This window comes from Salvelinus sp. IW2-2015, linkage group LG28, assembly GCF_002910315.2.
Source record: "Salvelinus sp. IW2-2015 linkage group LG28, ASM291031v2, whole genome shotgun sequence".
In the NCBI taxonomy this organism is placed as follows: domain Eukaryota; kingdom Metazoa; phylum Chordata; class Actinopteri; order Salmoniformes; family Salmonidae; genus Salvelinus; species Salvelinus sp. IW2-2015.
In genome coordinates, this window is record NC_036868.1 from 8,580,733 (window position 1) to 8,604,009 (window position 23,277).

General features: G+C 42.8%; 2 protein-coding genes and 1 long non-coding RNA gene across 4 annotated transcripts in view; 2 read left to right on the plus strand and 1 right to left on the minus strand.

The window, feature by feature from the left end:
- LOC111954032 (uncharacterized) overlaps positions 1 to 12,311 on the plus strand; it is a 33,458-nt gene extending 21,147 nt beyond the window's left edge. The window contains exon 3 of the long non-coding RNA XR_002875944.2: positions 12,048 to 12,311. This is a non-coding gene — a long non-coding RNA (uncharacterized lncRNA). The remainder of the gene's footprint in view (positions 1 to 12,047) is intronic.
- The window catches only part of LOC111954028 (5'-nucleotidase domain-containing protein 1), a 91,179-nt gene that overhangs the window by 65,762 nt on the left and 2,140 nt on the right, over positions 1 to 23,277 (minus strand). The window contains exon 6 of the mRNA XM_023973524.2: positions 23,152 to 23,233. Coding sequence (XP_023829292.1) covers positions 23,152 to 23,233 — 82 coding nt within the window. The remainder of the gene's footprint in view (positions 1 to 23,151; positions 23,234 to 23,277) is intronic.
- LOC111954025 (collagen alpha-1(X) chain-like) lies at positions 15,242 to 22,994 on the plus strand. 2 transcript variants are annotated; one of them, XM_023973520.2, is made up of 4 exons: positions 15,242 to 15,367; positions 15,892 to 16,030; positions 16,922 to 16,957; positions 20,518 to 22,994. In XM_023973520.2, exons 2-4 carry the CDS (start codon positions 15,907 to 15,909, stop codon positions 22,371 to 22,373), a joined length of 2,016 nt encoding a protein of 671 aa, XP_023829288.1. In that variant the 5' UTR covers positions 15,242 to 15,367; positions 15,892 to 15,906; the 3' UTR covers positions 22,374 to 22,994. The 2 variants fall into 2 exon arrangements, with proteins under 2 accessions (XP_023829288.1, XP_023829289.1); XM_023973521.2 differs by lacking the exon at positions 16,922 to 16,957 and having other exon boundaries at positions 15,243 to 15,367.

Sequence of the window (23,277 nt, forward strand, 5' to 3'; positions counted from 1 at the left end):
ATAGAAATAAAGAAACTAGAATGCCCACCTTAGTCACACCCTGGCCTAACCTGAAATCCAAGATGGCGTAGCAGTGTAGACGTGTTTTGTTTCGTCCTCTCGTGTACGTTTGTATTTTTCGTATTTCTTGTATATATTTTAATTTTTTTTCTATCTCTTTTCGATTTTTAATTCGATTATACCTTCCGGTAACCTACCTCACCCAATGTGATACGGAATCGCTATTATTTTTTAACTTTGGAACACATTCAAGAACCCCCAGTAGCTAACCAGCTAATCAGCTACTCATTTTTAGCCGCTGCTAGCAGCTTTTACCTTCTGCACAGACACCAGCCCTGTTATTAGCCTGGATATTACTCACCAATTTACCAGCATCGGACTGTCTCTCCACAACAACGCCGGATTCCTGCCGTAATCCCTGAGCCACTACTTCTGATCCTCACAGCTAGCCTGCAGCTAGCGCCACTGCCACGAAGCTAGCACCAGTTAGCAAACACAATTCTACAATACCTCTTTCGCCATCGCCATCCGGCTTAGATTCTCTGTCGACACGACCACGTCTGGTCTGCAGACGAATACCCCATCCGCTGTGCCCTCAACCGGCCTCCGTCTGAGTAGACCCCCTCCGTCTGAGCAGACCACCCCCCGGGCTACTAACTTTAAACGCCGCGTGCTAGCGTAGTGGCGGCTTCCCTGCTCCATCTACGGCTGCCCCCTGGACACTATGATCACTTGGCTACATAGCTGATGCCTGCCGGACAGTCCATTAATTCACGGTACTCCATTTTGTTTATTTGTGTTTTATCTGTCGGCTCTGTGTTTTAACTCAGGCTCTGTGTGTAGTTAATCCGACCCTCTCTGCCTAGTCTTCGCCATTTTTACCTGCTGTTGCTGTGTTAGCTGACTAGCTGCTGTTATCTCATCTGTTGTTTTAGCTAGCTCTCCCAATCAAGACCTGCAATCACTTTATGCCTTACTGTATGTCTCTCTCAAATATCAATATGCCTTGTATACTGTTGTTCAGGCTAGTTATCATTGTTTTGGTTTGCAATGGACCCCGTAGTTCCACTCTCCGTACCTCTGATACCTCCTTTGTCCCACCCCCAACACATGCGGTGACCTCACCCATTGAGACCAGCATGTCCAGAGATACAACCTCTCTTATCATCACCCAGTGCCTGGGCTTGCCTCCGCTGTACCCGTGCCCCACCATACCCCTGTCTGCACATTATGCCCAGAATCTATTCTACCACGCCCATAAATCTGCTCCTTTTATTCYTTGTCCCCAACGCTCTAGGCGACCAGTTTTGATAGCCTTTAGCCGCACCCTCATCCTACTACTCCTCTGTTCCTCRGGTGATGTGGAGGTAAACCCAGGCCCTGCATGTCCCCAGGCACCCTCATTTGTTGACTTCTGTGATCGAAAAAGCCTTGGCCTCATGCATGTCAACATCAGAAGCCTCCTCCCTAAGTTTGTCTTACTCACCGCTTCAGCACACTCTGCCAAACCTGATGTCCTCTTGCCGTGTCTGAATCCTGGCTTAGGAAGGCCACCAAAAATTCTGAGATTTCCATACCCAACTATAACACTTTCCGTCAAGATAGAACTGCCAAAGGGGAAAGAGTTGCAATCTACTGCAGAGATAGCCTGCAAAGTTCTGTCATACTTTCCAGGTCTATGCCCAAACAGTTCGAACTTCAGTTCGAATCTCTCCAGAAATAAGTCTCTCACTGTTGCCGCCTGCTACCGACCCCCCTCAGCTCCCAGCTGTGCCCTGGACACCATCTGTGAATTGATCGCTCCCCATCTAGCTTCAGAATTTGTTCTGTTAGGTGACCTAAACTGGGATATGCTTAACACCCCGGCAATCCTACAATCTAAGCTAGATGCCCTCAATCTCACACAAATCATCAAGGAACCCACCAGGTACAACCCTAAATCCGTAAACATGGGCACCCTAATAGACATTATCCTGACCAACTTGCCCTCCAAATACACCTCTGCTGTCTTCAATCAAGATCTCAGCAATCACTGCCTCATTGCCTGTATCCGCTACGGGTCCGCGGTCAAACGACCACCCCTCATCACTGTCAAACGCTCCCTAAACAACCTTCTGCGAGCAGGCCTTTCTAATCGACCTGGCCCGGGTACCCTGGAAGGATATTGACCTCATCCCGTCAGTTGAGGATGCCTGGTCATTCTTTAAAAGTTACTTCCTCACCATATTAGACAAGCATGCTCCGTTCAAAAAATGCAGAACAAGAACAGATATAGCCCTTGGTTCACTCCAGACCTGACTGCCCTCGACCAGCACAAAAACATCCTGTGGCGAACTGCAATAGCATCGAAGAGCCCCCGCGATATGCAACTGGTCAGGGAATCAGGAACCAATACACGCAGTCAGTCAGGAAAGCAAAGGCCAGCTTTTTCAAGCAGAAATTTGCATCCTGTAGCTCTAACTCCAAAAAGTTCTGGGATACTGTAAAGTCCATGGGAGAACAAGAGCACCTCCTCCCAGCTGCCCACTGCACTGAGGCTAGGTAACACGGTCACCACGATAAATCCGTGATAATCGAAAACTTCAACAAGCATTTCTCAACGGCTGGCCATGCCTTCCTCCTGCGACTCCAACCTGGCCAAACCGCCCCCCCCCCCGCTGCTACTCGCCCAAGCCCCCCAGCTTCTCCTTTACCCAAATCCAGATAGCAGATGTTCTGAAAGAGCTGAAAACCTGGACCCATACAAATCAGCTGGGCTTGACAATCTGGACCCCCTATTTCTGAAACTGTCCGCCGCCATTGTCGCACCCCCTATTACCAGCCTGTTCAACCTCTCCTTCGTATCATCTGAGATCCCCAAGGATTGAAAGCTGCGCGGTCATCCCCCTCTTCAAAGGGGGAGACACCCTGGACCCAAACTGTTACAGACCTATATCCATCCTGCCCTGCCTATCTAAGGTCTTCGAAAGCCAAGTCAACAAACAGATCATGACCATCTCGAATCCCACCGTACCTTCTCCGCTGTGCAATCCGGTTTCCGAGCCGGTCACGGGTGCACCTCAGCCACGCTCAAGGTACTAAACGAATCATAACCCCATCGATAAAAGACAGTACTGTGCAGCCGTCTTCATCGACCTGGCAAGGCTTTCGACTCTGTCAATCACCATATTCTTATCGGCAGACTCAGTAGCCTCGGTTTTTCTAATGATGCCTTGCCTGTTCACCAACTACTTTGCAGACAGAGTTCAGTGTGTCAAATCGGAGGCATGTGTCCGGTCCTCTGGCAGTCTCTATGGGGGTACCTCAGGGTTCAATTCTCGGGCCGACTCTTTTCTCTGTATATATATCAATGATGTTGCTCTTGCTGCGGGCGATTCCCTGATCCACCTCTACGCAGACGACACCATTCTGTATACTTCTGGCCCTTCCTTGGACACTGTGCTATCTAACCTCCAAACGAGCTTCAATGCCATACAACACTCCTTCCGTGGCCTCCAACTGCTCTTAAACGCTAGTAAACCAAATGCATGCTTTTCAACCGTTCGCTGCCTGCACCCGCACGCCCGACTAGCATCACCACCCTGGACGCGTTCCGACCTAGAATATGTGGCATCTATAAGTACCTAGGTGTCTGGCTAGACTGCAAACTCTCCTTCCAGACTCATATCAAACATCTCCAATCCAAAATCAAATTTAGAGTCGGCTCTCTATTCGCAACAAAGCCTCCTTCACTCACGCCGCCAAACTTACCCTAGTAAAACTGACTATCCTACCGATCCTCGACTTCGGCGATGTCATCTACAAAATAGCTTCCAATACTCTACTCAGCAAACTGGATGCAGTTTATCACAGTGCCATCCGTTTTGTTACTAAGGCACCTTATACGACCCACCACTGTGACCTGTATGCCCTAGTCGGCTGGCCCTCGCTACATGTTCGTCGTCAGACCCACTGGCTCCAGGTCATCTACAAGGCTATGCTAGGTAAAGTGCCGCCTTATCTCAGTTCACTGGTCACGATGGCTACACCCACCCGTAGCACGCGCTCCAGCAGGTGTATCTCACTGATCATCCCTAAAGCCAAAACCTCATTTGGACACCTTTCTTCCAGTTCTCTGCTGCCTGCGACTGGAACGAATTGCAAAAATCTCTGAAGTTGAGGACTTTTATCTCCCTCAACAACTTTAAACATCTGCTATCCGAGCAGCTAACCGATCGCTGCAGCTGTACTTATTTATTTACTTTTCTGCTCTTTTGCACACCAGTATCTCTACTTGCACATGATCATCTGATGATTTATCACTCCAGTGTTAATCTGCTAAATTGTAATTATTTGATTTATTGCCTACCTCCTCATGCCTTTTGCACACATTGTATTTAGATTCTCTTTTTTTCTACCATGTTATTGACTTGTTTATTGTTTACTCCATGTGTAACTGTGTTGTTGTCTGTTCACACTGCTATGCTTTATCTTGGCCAGGTCGCAGTTGCAAATGAGAACTTGTTCTCAACTAGCCTACCTGGTTAAATAAAGGTGAAAAAAAAATTAAAAAAAAGAGAATAAAAGCCTCTCTATGGCCAGGGCGTGACAGTACTTCTTATTTAGAGCTGCAGGATTGCCCGGGCAACAAAGCACATTTCAGTGTTGCCATCTATGTGTTTACTGGCACAATTAAGCATGAATTTTCTCCTGTGTGCTCCTCCCTCTCTCAGCAAAACTCAGGCAAAGTGCTATACATATGCTTTTGTCCCAAATGTGCAGTAAAATATAAGTATAGTGGCTATCTATGCAGCTTTAGCTTTAATCCACTTTCAACAACATGTGAAATAGGCTAACAAGTACATATCTTTGATGACAATTTTCATTCACATTGTGATACTCCATTGTAAACACCAGTATCTTGAAAGGCTAATGTAAGCTTACTGGCTTTTACCAAATCAGCAATTTACCACTCAGTCACTTTTTCCTTGGCACCAAAATACTTCAAAATAAGCAGTCTTAGTACAACTATTCTTGCTGATGATGGTATGCTGTTTGGTTAATTCTGACTTAATTGCTGGGAAAAAACAAGAAAATTGAGGGTTCTATTAAATCACTTTTCTTTCCTTTGCAAAATAAAAAATATGGCCACTGCGCAAACCTGACATTGATGTTTCATAGTGATTAAGTTGGGGGCATGGTTAACGAGCCCTCACCAGTGGTCATTATAGGACAGTTACAGAGCCCAAAGCAGTTAAACCTGACTCATATCTCACATGCACCCTTGGCCTCACCAGCTATTGGCTTATTATTTGTGGAGGAACAACTTGTGTCTTTTGAAGTGGGGGAAATTGACTTCACCTCAGCTGAGTGAAAGTTGTTAAACACTGCCAATTACAGTAGCTCATCTAAACAATCTGGTACTCCATGTCATTGTTTTTGTCTGACTGCCACATCACTAGCAGCGTCTTCTGCTAGATGCCATATTAAACCAAATGATCACAGAGACAAAATTCTCAAATKAACGCATTTCAAATAGGCGATATGATTTTTTTCCTGGTAAGACAGTGCTTCAAAAGTCAGTGTTGTGCAGACCTATTTTATTCATCTCCTGTGACTGCAGGAGGCCAAGGATGTGGAGAAGAAAAAAAATTGTGAAAAGCTTGATTCTACAAATAGCTTGCTCCTTACCTTTGTTTACAAATATAACTCCACACATTTCTAAAACTGTCTTGTTCTAGCTGTTGGACACACAAGCACCCATTTTGAGAAGAGAGGAGAACCCGACACTATCTTTAAATGTTCTGTACTTTCTGCTCCAACTAAGAATCCTGTCATGCCAGAGAGAGTGGGAGGAGAATTACAGATTCTTTCTTTTCTCAAACACACCTAAACAACACGTGTCAACAGCCTTTAATATATGGATTTCACAGAGCTCAGCTGATGATAGCTACACGCATACAGCACCCTAAGCCTACACATGGCCAACAATAATTGCATAAAATGAGGGAACACATGTGGTGGTGAACTACAAAGATCCAAACATTGACATTTTGTAACATAAGGACCAAAAAAATATAAGAGGAAAACTAAACATTTATCCAGACAATTTAGCACCATCAAGAATAATTGGTTGAACAGATATAGTAATGGAATCCTTTTTTAGCCAGTCTAATCATAGTAATGTAAATTAACTTCCAACAAAATAAACATTTAGCTTTCCCCCCCCTTCTACTCCGCCACAGTATTCACAAGAAAAGATTGATTCAGAAGTTCTACCTCATTCATTGGACCTGGGTTTCTGTTCAAAGAGGAAGTAGCTAGCCTACAGTACCTCTTAAACTCTACCAAACATTCTTCCCACCGTACTGAGAGTGGTGTTCAGAGATTCTTAACCCACACACCTAAAATAAAGATCCAACCAAGAAAAACAAAAACAGTCCTGACCTATAACAAACTCTAAAAGGGGAAATCCAGAAGTTTGACAGTACTGTATGAAGACATACTACAGGCCACTAAGAATGATAGGTCGCAGCTTCAGAAACACTATAAACAAACAATGTGTGCAGAGATTAGGATTCAAGGCCACTGTGAACAACATATTAGGGATATTCAACCAAAATGTGGATCTAATGTTTCAGACAAAGCTGCTCACTCTTGAATGCTGTTTGCAAGCTTTGGCACTTCTAAGTTCAGGTCAAGGCTTTTAACCAAATCCTGGTCAAAAGACCAAAGTGAAAACGCAGTATACAAAGATAGCTCTAAAATATGGCTATGGGATGTTTACCAACATGCAATGGCTTGGATTCTCAATAGTGCTTGCATGTCTTATTCTTTTTTTTTTATCTGACCATAATTATTTTGAGAGCTTCATAATTTGGTAAACACAGGAGCTCCTCCCAGAATAGCAAAAACAAAAAATGGTGCATCCTACTGGGCACATATGTCAATTCGGAGTAGTGGGCGTGTCCAATGACATGGTTTTAGAGGCCCTCCTTTTGACCGCAGAGAACGTATTGTGCTATTTTCTGCTATTCAAAACATTTTGCCATGGCTTATGCCATGTTCTTATGCTATCTGAGTGACTCAAACGTTATATCAAAATCGATGGGGGCCCCATGCCATGACATTTATTGCATTTTAGTTTCTCCCAATCTGTCTAGTTTTTATTTTGGTGATTGTTCGTTCACAAAGACGATCTTATTTAAAAAAAWATATATATAGCTCTATCATCTTTTCTACATAGTTTATATCTGGTTTTAGTCTTTTAAGTTCACTTTGAAAACATTTTACAATCCCCCCCCMAAAAAAAAATATGTTAAAAAAATTAAATAATCTTTAGTTTTGTCTTTGTGGCGGCCACGATTTAGCAGCAGCGGTAGGGGAAAACACTGCTATCTCACCACTAACTCCTACACCAGCTCCAGAGGCGGAAACCTGAAGGCCGACAGCCAGCCCAGGCCAGAGCCCTCTACACCCCCAGCGTCCCCTGGTCATGAGTTGCTGGACTCTGGGTCTGGGTTGGGGACGCCAAACTAGACAGCAACTGTCTGATTGACAACACAGAAGTGAATGGGAAGCAGAGAGTGGGATAATGGGAAAAAAACATGGAAAACATCCCATAGTCTTTCAATGGACTCAAATTATATGCTTTTGGAGAATATAACCATAAAAGGCATATAACCATATAAGCACTCGCTGTGCTTTATTGTGATCATTAATCAAGTTTAAAGTAATGTGAATTAGACATGCAGTCAGTGCATACATGGCCTCTTCAGGAACTCAAGCCAACCAAACAGGATACCAGCTTTCCCCGGTAACTGCTGATAATTACATGTCACATCTCTCTATAAAATGTCTAAAACAATCCTAACAAAAACAGCCAACTTAGATAATATGGCAATAGACGTCAATCTACGTTAAATGCATGTCATACGGTACAATACAGGTTTAGGCTTAAATCAGAGTCAGTCAAACATACAGTACCAGTCAAAAGTTTGGACACACCCACTCATTCAAGTGTTATTTATTTTTTACATTGTAGAATAATAGTGAAGACATCCAAACTACGAAATAACACATGGAATCATRCAGTAACCCCCCCCCCAAAAAAGTGTTAAATCAAAATATATTTTATATTTGAGATTCTTCAAAGTAGCCATTTGCCTTGATGACAGCGTTGCACACTCTTGCCATTCTCTCAACCAGCTTCATGAGGTAGTCACCTGAAATGCATTTCAATTAACAGGTGTGCCTTGTTAAATTAATTTGTGGAATTTCTTTCCTTCTTAATGCATTTGAGACAATCAGTTGTGTTGTGACAAGGTAGGGGTGGTATACAGAAGATAGCCCTATTTGGTAAAAGACCATATTATGGCAAGAACAACTCAAATAAGCAAAGAGAAAGGACAGTCCATCATTACTTTTACTTTTGTCAATAGGGGGAGCTGTTAGCACTTTTTTTTTTTGACATTGCCAAATTAAACTGCCTAGTACTCAATTCTTGCTCGTACAATATGCATATTATTGTTATTATTGGATAGAAAACACTCTAGTTTCTATAACCGTTGGAATTATGTCTCTGAGTGGAACAGAACTCATTCTACAGCACTTTTCCTGACAGGGAGTGAGATTTCAGAAATCTTGGCCTCTGGTCCCAGGTCAGTTTTAATGTCCCTGTGAATGCTATGAGGATACAAACACTGCCTACGCCTTCCTCTAGATGTCAGTAAGTGGTGACAATTTGAATGGAGTCGATTGCGCAATCAGGGCCTGTATAAAACACCAAAGACCGGAAGGAGCTTTCTTTTGGACCCTGCGCTCGACGCACGATGGACGTCGGACTGGCCTCTTTCCAAGCCTTGGTTTAGCCAGTAATATATCGCCGGTCATGTTTTTACTCGTTATAGGCTGTCTCTTATACACATCTAGATGTGTATAAGAGACAGACATTCTGATGGAAGAACAGCTCATAGTAAGAACTATTTATGATGATAAATCGCTGTTCTGTTGAAAAATGTTAAACGCATATATCGCCATTTTGTTTTGTGTAGCTTCGCTTTGGCGGACCCGGTATTGCACAGTAAGGATAATTTTAGAAATGTAATTCAGCGATTGCATTAAGAACTAATTTGTCTTTCGATTCCTGTCAACCCTGTATTTTTTTGTCAAGTTTATGATTAGTTATCGATTAGACTAGATCACTCTCAAAGATGGCGCCCGACATTTTCAGGCCAGTTTTGCTACTATTCTCATTGTATAACCACGGTTTTTTGTGGCTAAATATGCACATTTTCGAACAAACTCTATATGTATGTTGTAATATGATGTTACAGGAGTGTCATCGGAAGAATTCTGAGAAGGTTAGTGAAAAAATTAATATATTTTGGTGATGATAACGTTATCGCTCCCTTTGCCTTGAATTCATGCTGGGGTAACGTTTGCACATGTGGTATGCTAATATAACGATTTATTGTGTTTTCGCTGTAAAACGCTTAGAAAATCTGAAATATTGTCTGAATTCACAAGATCTGTGTCTTTCCATTGCTATTCTTTGTCTATTTTTATGAAATGTTTTATGATGAGTAAATTGGTAATACACGTTGCTCTCTGTAGTAATTCTAGTCGCTTTGGGGAGATTTGTGATGGTGGCTGCAATGGCAAACTATGATTTATACCTGAAATATGCACATTTTTCTAACAAAACCTATGCTATACAATAAATATGTTATCAGACTGTCATCTGATGAGGTTTTTTCTTGGTTAGTGGCTATTTATTTCTTTATTTGGTCGAATTGGTGATAGCTAGTGATGGAGTGGAAAAATAGGAGTAAAAAAAATGGTGTCTTTTGCTAACGTGGTTAGCTAATAGATTTACATATTGTGTCTTCCCTGTAAAACATTTAAAAAATCAGAAATGGTGGCTAGATTCACAAGAAGTGTATCTTTCATCTGGTGTCTTGGACTTGTGATTTAATGATATTTAGATGCTACAATTTACTTGTGACGCTATGCTAGCTATGCTAGTCAGTGGGGGGTGCTCCCGGATCCGGGTTTCTGAGGCAGTAAAAGTTAAGACATGGTCAGTCAATGCGGAACATTTAAAGAACTTTGAAAGTTTCTTCAAGTGCAGTCGCAAAAACCATCAAGCACTATGATGAAATTGTCTCTCAAGAGGACTGCCACAGAAAAGGAAGACAGAGTTACCTCTGCTGCAGAGGATAAGTTAGAGTTAACTGCACCTCAGATTGCAGCCCAAATAAATGCTTCACAGAGTTCAAGTAACAGACACATCTCAACATCAACTGCTCAGAGGAGCTACCGTGAATCAGGCCTTCATGGTCGAACTACTGCAAAGAAACCACTACTAAAGGACACCAATAAGAAGACACTAGCTTGTGTCAAGAAACAAGAGCAATGGACATAAAGACCGGTGGAAATCAGTCCTTTGGCTTGATGAGTTCAAATTTGAGATTTTTGGTTCCAACCGCCGTGTCTTTGTGAGACGCAGAGTAGGTGAACGGATGATCTCCGCATGTGTGGTTCCCACCGTGAAGCATGGAGGAGGTGGTGTGATGGTGTGGGGATGCGTCGCTGGTGACACTGTCAGTGATTTATTTAGAATTCAAGACACAGTTAACCAGCATGGCTACCACAGCATTCTGCAGCGATACACCATCCCATCTGGTTTGCGCTTAGTGGGACTATCATTTGTTTTTCAACCGCACAATGACCCAAAACACACCTCCAGGCTGATTAAGCGATATTTGACCAATAAAGAGAGTGATGGAGTGCATCATCAGATGACCTGGCCTCCACAATCACCCGAACTCTACCCAATTGATATGGTTTGGGATGAGTTGGACCGCAGAGTGAAGGAAAAGCAGCCAACAATTGCTCAGCATATGTGGGAACTCCTTCAAGACTTTTGGAAAAGCCTACCTCATGAATGCTTTTAAGATAATGAGAATGCCAAGAATGTGCAAAGCTGTCATCAAGGCAAAGGATGGCTACTTTGAAGAATCTCAAATGTAAAATCTATTTTTATTTAACACTTTCTTGGTTACTACATGATTCTGTATGTGTTATGTCATAGTTTTGATGTCTTCAATATTATTCTACAATGTAGAAAATAGTAAAAATAAAGAAGTAGGTTTTTCCAAACTTTTGACTGGTACTGTATATAGTTTGCAGATTTCAATCCAGAGGCAGACTTCTTGTACAGCATACTCTTAGATCCATACCTAGTAGAAAATATGCTGCAAATTACAATATTATTTCAGACTCAAAAATAATGCACTTGGACAACATGTTCCATCTTATTTTGTCCTGGTCAGAGTTCAAACACATATTTTAAAGAAGATTGCGCAACAGTGCTGGTGTCTCAATACCAGAAAAAAGCCATGGGATTGGCTCAGGCACCCATGTGAGCCGTTTGTTCCACTTAAAGAGCTGTGGAAGGCATAGTTAGACTGAAAGGCACTAGTCATTAAGGCTCTCCTTTGTGTTTTGTACTGCCTCAATGAACATAATTGACTTCCAACAATCCCCTCCCATTACCTGGTCCTCAAGGAGAGCCTAAAATTGGAACCAAATCTGATTTGGAACATTCTCAAGACTTTAGCGTGAAAAATAAAACATTCAGCGCTTTTGGCCTTAATCCCCCCCTTTCTCTGATTACCAGCTCGTCAGTACTTTTTTAATGTAAGTATTTTCATCTTAAAATGACAACAAAGTCAGGAGGGGTGCATTTTGGATTTCTGGTTCCTATTTGAAACACAACCTCAGCCTCCTCAGGTTGGTCAGTTCTGCTTTTGACTGTGATTTCTAGATGTTTTTCTTTTGGGTCCCTGTAATTGCACCCTTACTCAGCTTGGAGGGCCAACATCAATCCTTCCATTCATAAAGCTGCAACTGCCTCTTAGTGGCATATTGGGTTTATTAAAATGTTATATCTGTATCCCAGTCACTTCCCAGCTAAAACAAGCTATCTTTAGACTCCCACGTTCTACTCCTTTAACTGGCATAGTTACATCATCAACCTGCAATTATTTTCTCCTTTCTCTCAGGCAGTGTGGCATCCTCAAATCACTGGGACCAAACAGAGGAGAGAGATTCTAAACACAGACAAACGTGTCTGTCTCAYCCAGCCTATGCCTTCCCAGCAATCTAAAACAGAAGCAACCACCACCACAATGATTCAAATAACCCAGGCAGCAAAGACAAGCCCAGGGATGATCATTTTATGACAGTTATGATGGCAAGGTCTGTACTGCAATTATGATGGAAAAAATTATTGGGCAAAATAATACATTCCATAAATCTAACACAGAGTGCTGTAAATCATTGGGCTTTGTAAGAATAAAATATATATTTATCTGTATCTGTCAATTATAGGATTTAAACATCCAAAATTACTTATTTGTAGTCCTAGTCACCAGTCCAACTTTACCCATGAGAATAAATAAGACTACAAAAAGCAGTTGCTGTTTTGACAGGGTATTTTGCACACCAGACGCATGAAACCATGGCGAATGCAAAAGGCTTATTTTAATTGTATATATATATATATATATATAAATATATATTCAGCTTTCAATTAGATTCAAGACATCTGCCTAGTGCTTACTAATTTGAGAAACATATGAGTGTACATTTGATCTCTACAGTGTGCCTGTATCTTGTACTAAGATAAATGGGATAAACGACTGCCCCAGAATTCCAGTCATCAGCATACTAATTAAACCCAATGAAAGTGAATTAGTCACATCTGGAGAGAAGCATTACTGTTCAACAGTAGCATTACAAAGGTTACGTCAGAACCTTTCATAGACTCTCCTACCATTCTAATAGAGTAGCAAGAATGCCACCACATCATAAAGTGGTTCAGGAGTGATGTGACAAAGGCTTACTGTAAAAACGCCAACGTTTGTGCATTTCTTAACAGGCCCCATTGTCATGATGCAACACTCTGATGACTAATACAATAGAGTCGTCTTGAAGGTGTTTAACTTCTATCCTGCACAAAAACTGTCTAAGACAATCCGGACACACCAAAAAAAATCATAGACGCAAATCAAAAATAAACATGTTGCCACTGTGGGGTCCACGTAGCTTTCATGGTGAAAGTGTGATGAGGGACTGGGACATGTGAAGTTAAGTGTTGACTCCACCCCCTGTGACTCTGTCATTTAAATAAAGGGGGTTTACCAAGGATGCCCGGTGGCTCGACTGGCTTTCTTCTGCGGGCTGTAAACTAAGAGTTGAAAATATGTCGAAAAAGCACAGTTTAGGTTTTCTGAAACCTAAACACATCCTAGAGTCCATTTCAGTCATAACTACAGTAAAACTTGAGCTGGCATGGATTAACAGGTGCAAAACAGCTCAAAGAAGAACAAAGATAAATACTGCCGATAAGGAGACAACCACAGTCAGCTAACCTTGTGGGGACACACACTTCAGTCCCATTCAAAATCCTATTTTCCCTAACCCCTGACCCTAAACCGTACTCTTACCCTAACCCAAAAACATAACCTTAACCCTAGCTCCTAACCATAAATTTGATTCTAACCCTAATTCCAACCTTAACCCTAAACCCCCTAGAAATAGCATTTGACCTTGTGGGGACCAACRAATTGTCCCCAGTTGGTCAAATTTTAGTTTGTTTACTATTCTTGTGGGGACTTCTGGTCCACACAAGAATAGTTAAACACGTCCACACACACACACACACTAGTAGCAATGTGAGGCAGAGCTTCTTTATACAAAATGTAAAGCTGCTACCCGACCAAATTCACATAGAAGTGTGAGTTATAGATCTGCCATTCTCATTGAAAGCAAGTCTAAGAAACTGTTCTATGTGCTCTATTTCTATGTTTCCAGTTCTTAAGTTTTGTTTTTGTTTAATTTACTTCCAGTTTTGTACACCTGCATCAAACAGCTGAAAATACAATGTTTTTGGATACATGAAAATATATTTCACAGCGGTTTAGATGGTACAATGATTCGGCTTGTTTTGTCATATAAACTGAAATTAGGCGAACAATTAGAATTTTAGAAATCAGGAAATGGCTGATCGATTTCTGCATATTGCACCTTTAAGTATATTTGTCCACTGCATATGACTGTCCCACATGACATTGTGTGTAATACGAATGTTAATATTTAGCCCGTGGTGACATCACAAAACACAGTTGAGACTCTTGGGAAAACCAAAGGTAGGTACTGCACATAAGAGTACTGCACATAATCAAATCAGTTAACAAGATAGGAAAAAGAAGTAGAAGTAAAGAAAATTACACAAATAAGACCATGGTGGACCTTCGATGACACCCGACCACAAGAGGTCTGAAGACAGAAACTCAACTCTGCCCTCTGATGTACCCATCTTGCACTGCGGCTCAGTGGAGGCATAGTACCGCTGTATGCACTCTACACCACACACAGTTAAAACAATCTAGCTCTCCAGTGAATAAAATAGCATGGCTATAAATGTAACTAATGTTTACCAGAGTTCACTAAGCTGACATACCATATTGATTTTGTTACCACAATTCATACACTATCTGACATTAAAATCCTGCAAGGGAGCAATATATTAATATTTGTTTGCGTGCACAAGGCAGAAACTACACTGTTGCCTGGAAATTCCTGCCATAAGGACTCAATGGTCTGGGCCATTCACGTTGTTATTTACCCTGACAGAGGGACTGCATGGGGTGACCGGGAAAAAGCTCAAGTATAGATGTTTTTCCTGGTTAAAATGCTCACTCACTTTGTCAATCAAATTATTTTGTAAACATGTAATGTACTAAAGCCATTCCCCAGCACCTGTTTCTGAGCAGTCAAAAATACGCATCAATGGGTAAAAGAGGGGAACACTTATGTAATTATTAGAATTCATCAAAAACACAGCAATTAAGATGTCAAAGACATCCCAGAAAAAAGTTATACCCATATAGCTCTGTATATGACTTGAACTTACAACCACATATACCCTCAAAAATATCAATGTCTCCTACACCGAGCTAAATCTCTTTCCGTTCCGCTCCATTGAGAATGGGGTAAGGGAGGGGAGGGAGGGAGGGAGGGAGCTGTGGGGTTTTTAAATGCTATGAGAGGACTATCATCCTGAAGTGACATGCCTTCTCTCTCTGAAGACATGGCACCCTTCATTAAAGCTGACATCACAACGGGGTGGGACGCTTATACTAGGTCGATTGTGGGTGATGTTAGAGACAGATTTGGTATAAATACCCCGAGCCCAGTGGCCTGGGTAGCAGCAGCCAGCTCAGACTTAACCTCCAGACTTAAGGACTATACAGCAACTTGCCGGGACAGCAGCCTCCCGACCCCCACTGATCTTTTGGAGCCTAAGTCTTCTCTGCTGGTAGGTGTACCCTGCCTGCTCTCTCTGGTCTGCTCTCTGGGTGTATGTGTGTGTGACTCTTGTGTGGCCCTCTGTTTCTGGTGCTGTGAGGTGTACATTGTGCATGGGGCCATGGAGGAGGATGTTGGGGTCTTGGGGGAGTCTGTTGGGTGCATGGTTGAGGATCAGGTGTAAGTAGAGGGTACTGGGGGTGTGTAGCTTCAAGTGTTCCTCGTAGCACGGGTCTTAATCATCATTGTGATGAGATGGTTCACTTGACGGTGGGGAAGGGACGACCCATACATGACAGACTGAATCTGAGGTAGCTCTGGAAATCTGACTGAAGATTGAGGGTCCGCAATRTTCCCTACTGTGCTAGTTTCTTGTAATTCTGACTCAGAAATGTTAGTTTGCTATTGTGCAGGCCCTGCTATAGAATGGTACTGTGTGTCTCGCCACTGTCTCTATGTTGAAGACCATTGACATTTCAACAAACTGATAGAATGTCTGAAAAGATTCTGATGTTCTACATTTCTTTCATGCAGGTTTAACGTCACAAGATGGACCTCAGGGTGACAAGCGTTCTCCTCCTCCTGGTGGCCTTGGCCGTGGCAACACCAGAGAGATATTACCATGTACAGAAAGTAGCCAAGCAGCAGTATCCTACCAAGAGCCATGTCCAAAGTAAGTCTCAACATCTTCATGTCTATCAGCATGTTATTGTTGTAAAAAGGATTTTGTACATCAGCTTTGCAGTACATTCTCTTGGTGGAAAGCTTATGGAAGGTTTCATTCCAATTCTAGCATGTACTAGAGGTTTGTCAGAGGACCAGGAGTTTTTCTTCACCTCCTGACTAGGAAAAACTCAACCTGGAAGATGCATGACTGTTTTGAATTCCTTATAGTTTTAACAAATGGGACTTTAAGTACAGAATAGTGAGAGGTATATGTAATATGGACAAATAAGCATGGTTTGTTAAAATATATGTTTTAAAAAGTTACTGATTAGCCAACTTGATTAATGTTATTTAGCCAATTAATTAATTTAAAATGGCAGAATATCCAGCATTACTTTAATTTACATAAAACAATACATCACTGTGGAATTCAACAGTTTCTAGTAAAACATTCTACATAGAACATGTAATCTTATGAAACAGATTTGATAGCACATTATCCTTAACAAGGGAACCAGTAACAGATGTATTGATGGGACCTGAGGCAATGTCTCAGTCAAAATTGTTGAGGGTTTTCACCTGACCATAGTTGTGGTGGCAATAGGAAACCATGGGCCCATGCATCCTTCCACGCTCCCAAGACATGACACACTCGTTCATCAACAGAAAGTGGATAATAAACAGTAGTTAGGATAACAACTATTCTCCTGGCTGCAACGGCGCTGACAGTCAGACCACAGAGGTTCTGTAGAAGTGAGAGCCAGGGGCAATTATCACTTCTGTATGCCTCGTTAAAACACCAACATGCACCAGCTGCCACATAACACTGCTTCCAAGATATCTCACTCTTGACAAATATTGAAATATCCTGCTAAATATCCTACTATCTTCTCTTCAGGAGAAAGCTCAGAAGACAGCGGGGAAAGTAGAGAGGGTAAGACAGTGGGGCTTGACAAAATGGAAGAGATCAGACCATTCTGTCAAGAATATGGTCCGGAGTCAAGTGTTGCCGCTCAACCAGACTCCGGCACTCAGTAGCTTTGTTGAAGATGTTTTGATGCAGTTTTTATGGCCGGTGGCCTCTGACATATAAATAGAATACTTTTCCACAAGTCAACAATGAAAACAGATGTTACCACATTGCACTCCCAAACAAACCACTTTGTAGTGTGCTTAAATTGTCTCAAGACTTCTCAAAACAAACACCCTAAAGTAGAGTAGACAAAATTGCATATAATCTCAAATATGCATCCTCAGATTGTATAACGTTACAATGTGAGAGCCATGGCATAGCCTACATATAGAAATATATAGGGTTTGACACTGACAATAGACACATGATCTAGGCCTAAACCATTCAGACTAGACAAGTCAAGGTTCAACAGCTGGCTATGCCACTGTGCTGACCGTGGTCAGTACCATCACCTCCCAGTTTCTGAGGTATGACTTGGCTGCCAAAGTGTCCAGTTCTGACACATTCTGCTCTTCTGGGGTTTCAAACCTACTCCTCAGTGGCTTTCAAATTACAGCCCTGTCTCGCCATTTTGTTCTCAAAGTGCTATTCCAAAGCAGGAAAAGGCAAACACATTTTTCAACAAATCGTGCATCCAATCCACTTTGTTCACTGTAGCCAAATGTTCCCCACTGATTTTGTATCAGTACTTTACACCATGGCAATACAACACCACACATTACTTGAGGACAGTGTTGGGGAATAGTGAACTACATGTAATTTAATAAAATTTAGCAGTAGCTTGGAGGTAGTTTAACTACGTTCAAATCTTGGTAGTGTTTTCGGTAGTTAATTACTTTTGGGCATACAAACAACATGGATTCAGGAAATTGTTAAAGTATTGTGGGCTAACCTCTCAAAGACGGGGATAAAAGTATCCTGTCAGCATTTCAGGACTTAGACCAGATGCCACACATTTAAACAACCATTATATCCCAATATGGCCTGCATTGTACCCTAATATGACCTACCCTGTACTGCCTCACAAATTCCACACTAACAAAGAGGAGGAAAGGGTTCAAGGTGAAGCACATTCATCAACAACTGGAGGACCACTAACCATACCATGCACTACAGACAACTTGGGAAATTAAAGGGTTCAATATAGTATGGGAAAATTAAACTAAAATAACTGGTTACAGTAGTCTAATATAGTCTCAACATGCTGTGCATTGTACACCAGTGTTTATGTGACCATCTCCTCAGACCACTGGTGCTGTCAAGATGACCCTAGGAAAAGCAGTCAGTTCCCACAACCTCCCTCCATAAATCACAGAGCCTACTCTGTTGTTTAAATCGCATTGTGGTGTTTCAGAGGGGAATACCAAAGCAAAGAACTCAAGGACAAAGGAACCAATTGACCTGCAAGTGGTCAAAGAGGGAGAAATGGACTTGACTTAACAATGATACATTACATGATCAAAGGTATGTGGACACCTGCTAGTCGAACATCTCATTCCAAAATCATGGGCATTAATATGGAATTGGTCCCACCTTTGCTGCCTACCAGCCTCCACTCTTCTGGGAAGGCTTTCCACTAGACGTTGGAACATTGCTGCGGGGACTTGCTTTCATTCAGCCACAAGAGCATTAGTGAGGTTGGGCGATTAGGCCTGGCTCGCAGTCGGCGTTCCAATTCATGCCAAAGGTGTTCGATGGGTTTGAGGTCAAGGCTTTGTGCAGGCCAGTCAAGTTCTTCCACACCGATCTCGACAAACCATTTCTGTATGGACCTCTCTTTGTGCACGGGGGCATTGTCATGCTGAAACAGGAAAGGGCCTTCCCCAAACTGTTGCCACAAAGTTAGAAGCACAGAATTGTCTAGAATGTCATTGTATGCTGTAGCGTTAAGATTTCCTAAGGGGCCTAGCCCGAACCATGAAAAACAACCCCAGACCATTATTCCTCCTCCACCAAACCTTACAGTTGGCACAATGCAATGGGGCAGGTAGTGTTCACCTGGCATCCGACAAACCCAGATTCGTCCGTCGGACTGTCAGATGTTGAAGTGTGATTTATCACTAGAAAGAACGTGTTTCCATTGCTCCATAGTCCAATGGCGGCAAGCTTTACACCACTCCAGCCATCACTTGTTATTGCGCATGGTGATCATAGGCTTGTGTGAGGCTGCTTGGCCATGGAAACCCATTTCATGAAGCTCCCGACAAATAGTTATTGTGCTGACCTTGCTTCCAGAGGAAGTTTGCAACCGAGGACAGACGATTTTTACCCGCTACGTACTTCAGCACTCTGCGGTCCCATTCTGTGARYTTGTGTGGCCTACCACTTCGCAGCTGAGACGTTGTTGCTCCTAGATGTTTCCACKTCACAATAACAGCACTTACAGTTGACGAGGGAAGCTTAAGCAGGGCAGAAATTTGACTAAATTTGTTGGAAAGGTGGCATTCTACAGTATGACGGTGCCATGTTGAAAGTCACTGAGCTCTTCAGTACGGGCCATTTTACTACCAATGTTTGTCTATGGAGATCGCATGGCTGTGTGCTTGATTTTATGCACCTGTCAGCAACAGGTGTGGCTGAAATAGCCAAATCCACTAATTTTAAGAGATGTCCACATACTTTTGACCATGTACTGTATATAAAGCAATGACAAGCAGAGGCAAAATGTTAGATTTTCAAGCCTAAATTGAAGAGATTATAATTTCATACTTTGCTTTATGACTTCTATTTTGCACAGGATGGACATCTGAGAGATGGTAGTTTAATCCGATGAGGGAAACCCCTCTGCCACTACATGTTTGCAACAGGACTCAATAGCAAAAAACAAACATGACTGGTGCATGATGTTCCTCAAAACCAATACAATTAGGGCACAGATATCAGTCATCAGCTTTCTAAAACATCTAAGATCCATTTGGGGCCTCACTGAGAATACATCAACATATAAAATGAAACAGACAAATAATTCAGATGCATTAAGAATAAAAAAGTGGACTCAACTCTTCAATTGAGAATACTCTGATAGCAGACAATGGACTAAGTGTCTAAGTTCACTTTGACTGAAATCTAATGAACTCTGGCAAACTTATTGAGATGAAAAAAAAAAAGAGATCCTGAATCTAAACCAATTACAGTTGACTGTAGTTGTTACCTGCATCTTAAAGCCACAATATGTAACTTTTTGGGCGACCTGACCAAATTCACATAAAAATTTGAGTTATAGATCATTCTCATTTATGTCAAGTCTAAGAAGCGGGAGATGTGTGTGTGTGTGTGTGTGTGTGTGTGTGTGTGTGTGTGTGTGTGCGGTAGATGTGTGTGTGTGCTATTTCTATGCTTCTCTTTCGGTTTTGTACATCAGCTTCAAACAGCTGAAAACACAGTATTTTGGGATATTGAAAATATATTTCATATATATATATATTTCAATATATTTCACTGAAATTAGGCGAACTATTAGAATTGAAGAGCGATTTCTGATTATTGCACCTTTAAGTAATTATACTTATCCATTTACCCAGCTGTTGCAGGGGAGCCAGGTATTCCAGGATCCCCTGGTGAGCCAGGACCTATGGGCCCCCCTGGGCCTCCCGGCAAGAGTGGCATGGGACATCCCGGACCAAAGGGCCCAGCCGGGACCCCCGGACCTGCTGGCTACTCTGCAGCTGGCAAGGCTGGCAAGCCAGGTGGTCCAGGGAAACCAGGTAGTAATGGCATGCCTGGTGAGAAGGGCCATACTGGCGCAACTGGCGCCATGGGTCCAAGAGGATCTCCCGGTTCCCCTGGAAGCCCAGGACCTGCTGGACAATCTTCTGTTGGCAAACCAGGCCCACACGGTCTGCCCGGCGGCATGGGGCCAAGGGGTGAGTCCGGACTTAAAGGACATCCAGGTATCCCTGGTCTGCCAGGACAAAGGGGAGAGAAGGGAGTTGGTATTCATGGGGCACCAGGTGCAAATGGTGCAGTGGGACCAATGGGACCATCTGGTATGCCAGGTCAACCTGGAGTTGGTAAGTCTGGTGCCACTGGATACCCCGGGGAGCCTGGAAAGTCAGGTACTCCAGGTAGGGATGGAGCTCCAGGAGCCATGGGTATGCCAGGGCCAAAGGGCCACAATGGAAACCCTGGGGCAGGATCACCAGGAAAGCCAGGTGAGAATGGCAGTCCAGGTATGTCTGGAAATATGGGACCTAAAGGTCCCCAGGGACATGCTGGACAACCAGGTGAACCTGGCATGCCAGGAGTTGGTAAACCAGGAGCTAATGGCATGCCAGGAGACAGAGGATCACCAGGTACATCAGGAACCACTGGTCAAAAAGGAGAGCCAGGGCCAACAGGTTACACTGGGGCAACAGGTGCTACTGGCCTTATGGGTCCAGCTGGGCCACAGGGTGCTAGAGGATTCCAGGGAGAGACAGGTATTCAGGGACTTAAAGGTGATGTCGGCATGGTGGGAGCTCCTGGGGCAAAGGGAACCAAGGGAGATCAGGGACATCAAGGTTATGCAGGGAAGTCAGGTATCCCCGGGGCAGCAGGACCTCCTGGTGCAACAGGTGCTACAGGACATCAGGGTAATAAGGGAGGTCAGGGCGATACTGGCGCTCCAGGTACTCCAGGTGCAAATGGGCTTCCAGGAGCAAAGGGACACACAGGCACACCTGGAGGACCTGGGAAACCAGGCGAGAACGGTATCTCAGGGGGAAGAGGACCAGTGGGGCCTTCAGGTCCAGCAGGTCAACCAGGTCTTAAGGGTCACCCAGGTCTTCCCGGTACACCCGGCCCAGCTGGCCAGATGGCGAAGGGAGTTTCTGGTCCCATGGGTCCACCTGGAGCTCCTGGTTCCAGAGGTCACGATGGTAACCCAGGTGCTATGGGACCTCCTGGCCAACCTGGTCCCCCTGGTGAGATGGTCTACCATCATGAGAAGAGCATGCCCATAAAGTCCCATGAGATTATGATGCCTCATGAGATGATGAAGGCCCCTATGTCTGCCTTCAGCGCTGTTCTGACTAGGGCTTACCCTTCAGCAGGATCACCTATTCAGTTCAACCAGATTATTTACAATGGTGAGCAGCACTACGATTCCCAGACTGGCATCTTCTCCTGCCAGGTACCAGGTCTCTATTATTTCTCCTACCATATGCATGTTAATGGTGCTAATGCATTGGTGGCACTGTACAAAAATGGTGAGCCAATCATGTTCTCATACGATGAGTACAATAAGGGCTTCTTGGATCAGCTGTCTGGCAGCACTGTCCTTATGCTGAATGCCCATGACCAAGTCTACATTCAGGTCCCTGATGAGGAGACCAATGGTGTCTTCGCTGCCGACAATGTTCACTGCTCTTTCTCTGGGTTCCTGATTGCTTCAACGTGATACAGACACTAATAAAACCTTGAAACCTTAAAGAACCGATCAGTTTACAACTTCCATTGAAATTTGGTTGTCATTGTTGAATAAAAAATGTCATTGTAGAATAAAAAATGTATGTAATATTCTACAAGTTAATTTGTCTTTCAAAAGGCCAAAAAAGCAAGAGCAGCAATTTTCTGAAGTATTCCATTGAGACGGGCATTCAGTTCATGGAGGCATTAAAATAAATTCAGGGGAAGAATATAAATTAGGAATTAAATGGTTTTTTTAATCACTATTCCCTCTCCCAGTATTTGCACAAGTATTCAGCAAACAACGATTAAAAAGTTTGAAAATACACAAAATGGTGCTCTTTGACTGCCTGTAACATTTACAGCAGATTTTTTGTTTTCAAAGTGTTTAATAAATGTCTTGTAATATACATGCAAAGGAAATCATGTTGTTTTTTTTGCAATGCTGTAACAAACCTTTGACAAACCAGCAGTGTATTATTGTTACACGCATTATGAAAAAAAGTCATTCAAATATGTACTATGTCAACAACAACGTTATGCCTGAGGATGCATTATGCTGTGTTTAACTTACTGACCAAAGTAAAGAATAAAGTCGAAGTTCTGAAACTGATGCTTTTCTCTTGTTTTTTTGTGACAGTACGGTAGGAAATTTAAAATATTGTTTGATTTTGAGCCCACTGATATGGCCAATTAAATGAGTGATTCTAATATGGTGCACTGGTTCAACAACGGAAAGTGATTGATTCTAAAATAAGTGATCAACCTACCTTTAAATGCTGATGTGTTGTAATTGTGATCGATAGCAGCGACCATGTCTTTCCAAAAGTCTGAATTCACCTCATTCCCACGCTGTTGACCAAAACAAAATAATGTTATTGAAATKAAGTGCTTTA

What these genes read in the sequence shown, in the direction of transcription:
- LOC111954025 (XM_023973520.2), top strand. Translation starts at nt 15,907, where the DNA reads ATGGACCTCAGGGTGACAAGCGTTCTCCTCCTCCTGGTGGCCTTGGCC. An exon ending in TACCAAGAGCCATGTCCAAA is followed by an intron (nt 16,031 to 16,921) that starts GTAAGTCTCAAC and finishes TCTTCTCTTCAG; the next exon opens with GAGAAAGCTCAGAAGACAGC. An exon ending in CAGCGGGGAAAGTAGAGAGG is followed by an intron (nt 16,958 to 20,517) that starts GTAAGACAGTGG and finishes CCATTTACCCAG; the next exon opens with CTGTTGCAGGGGAGCCAGGT.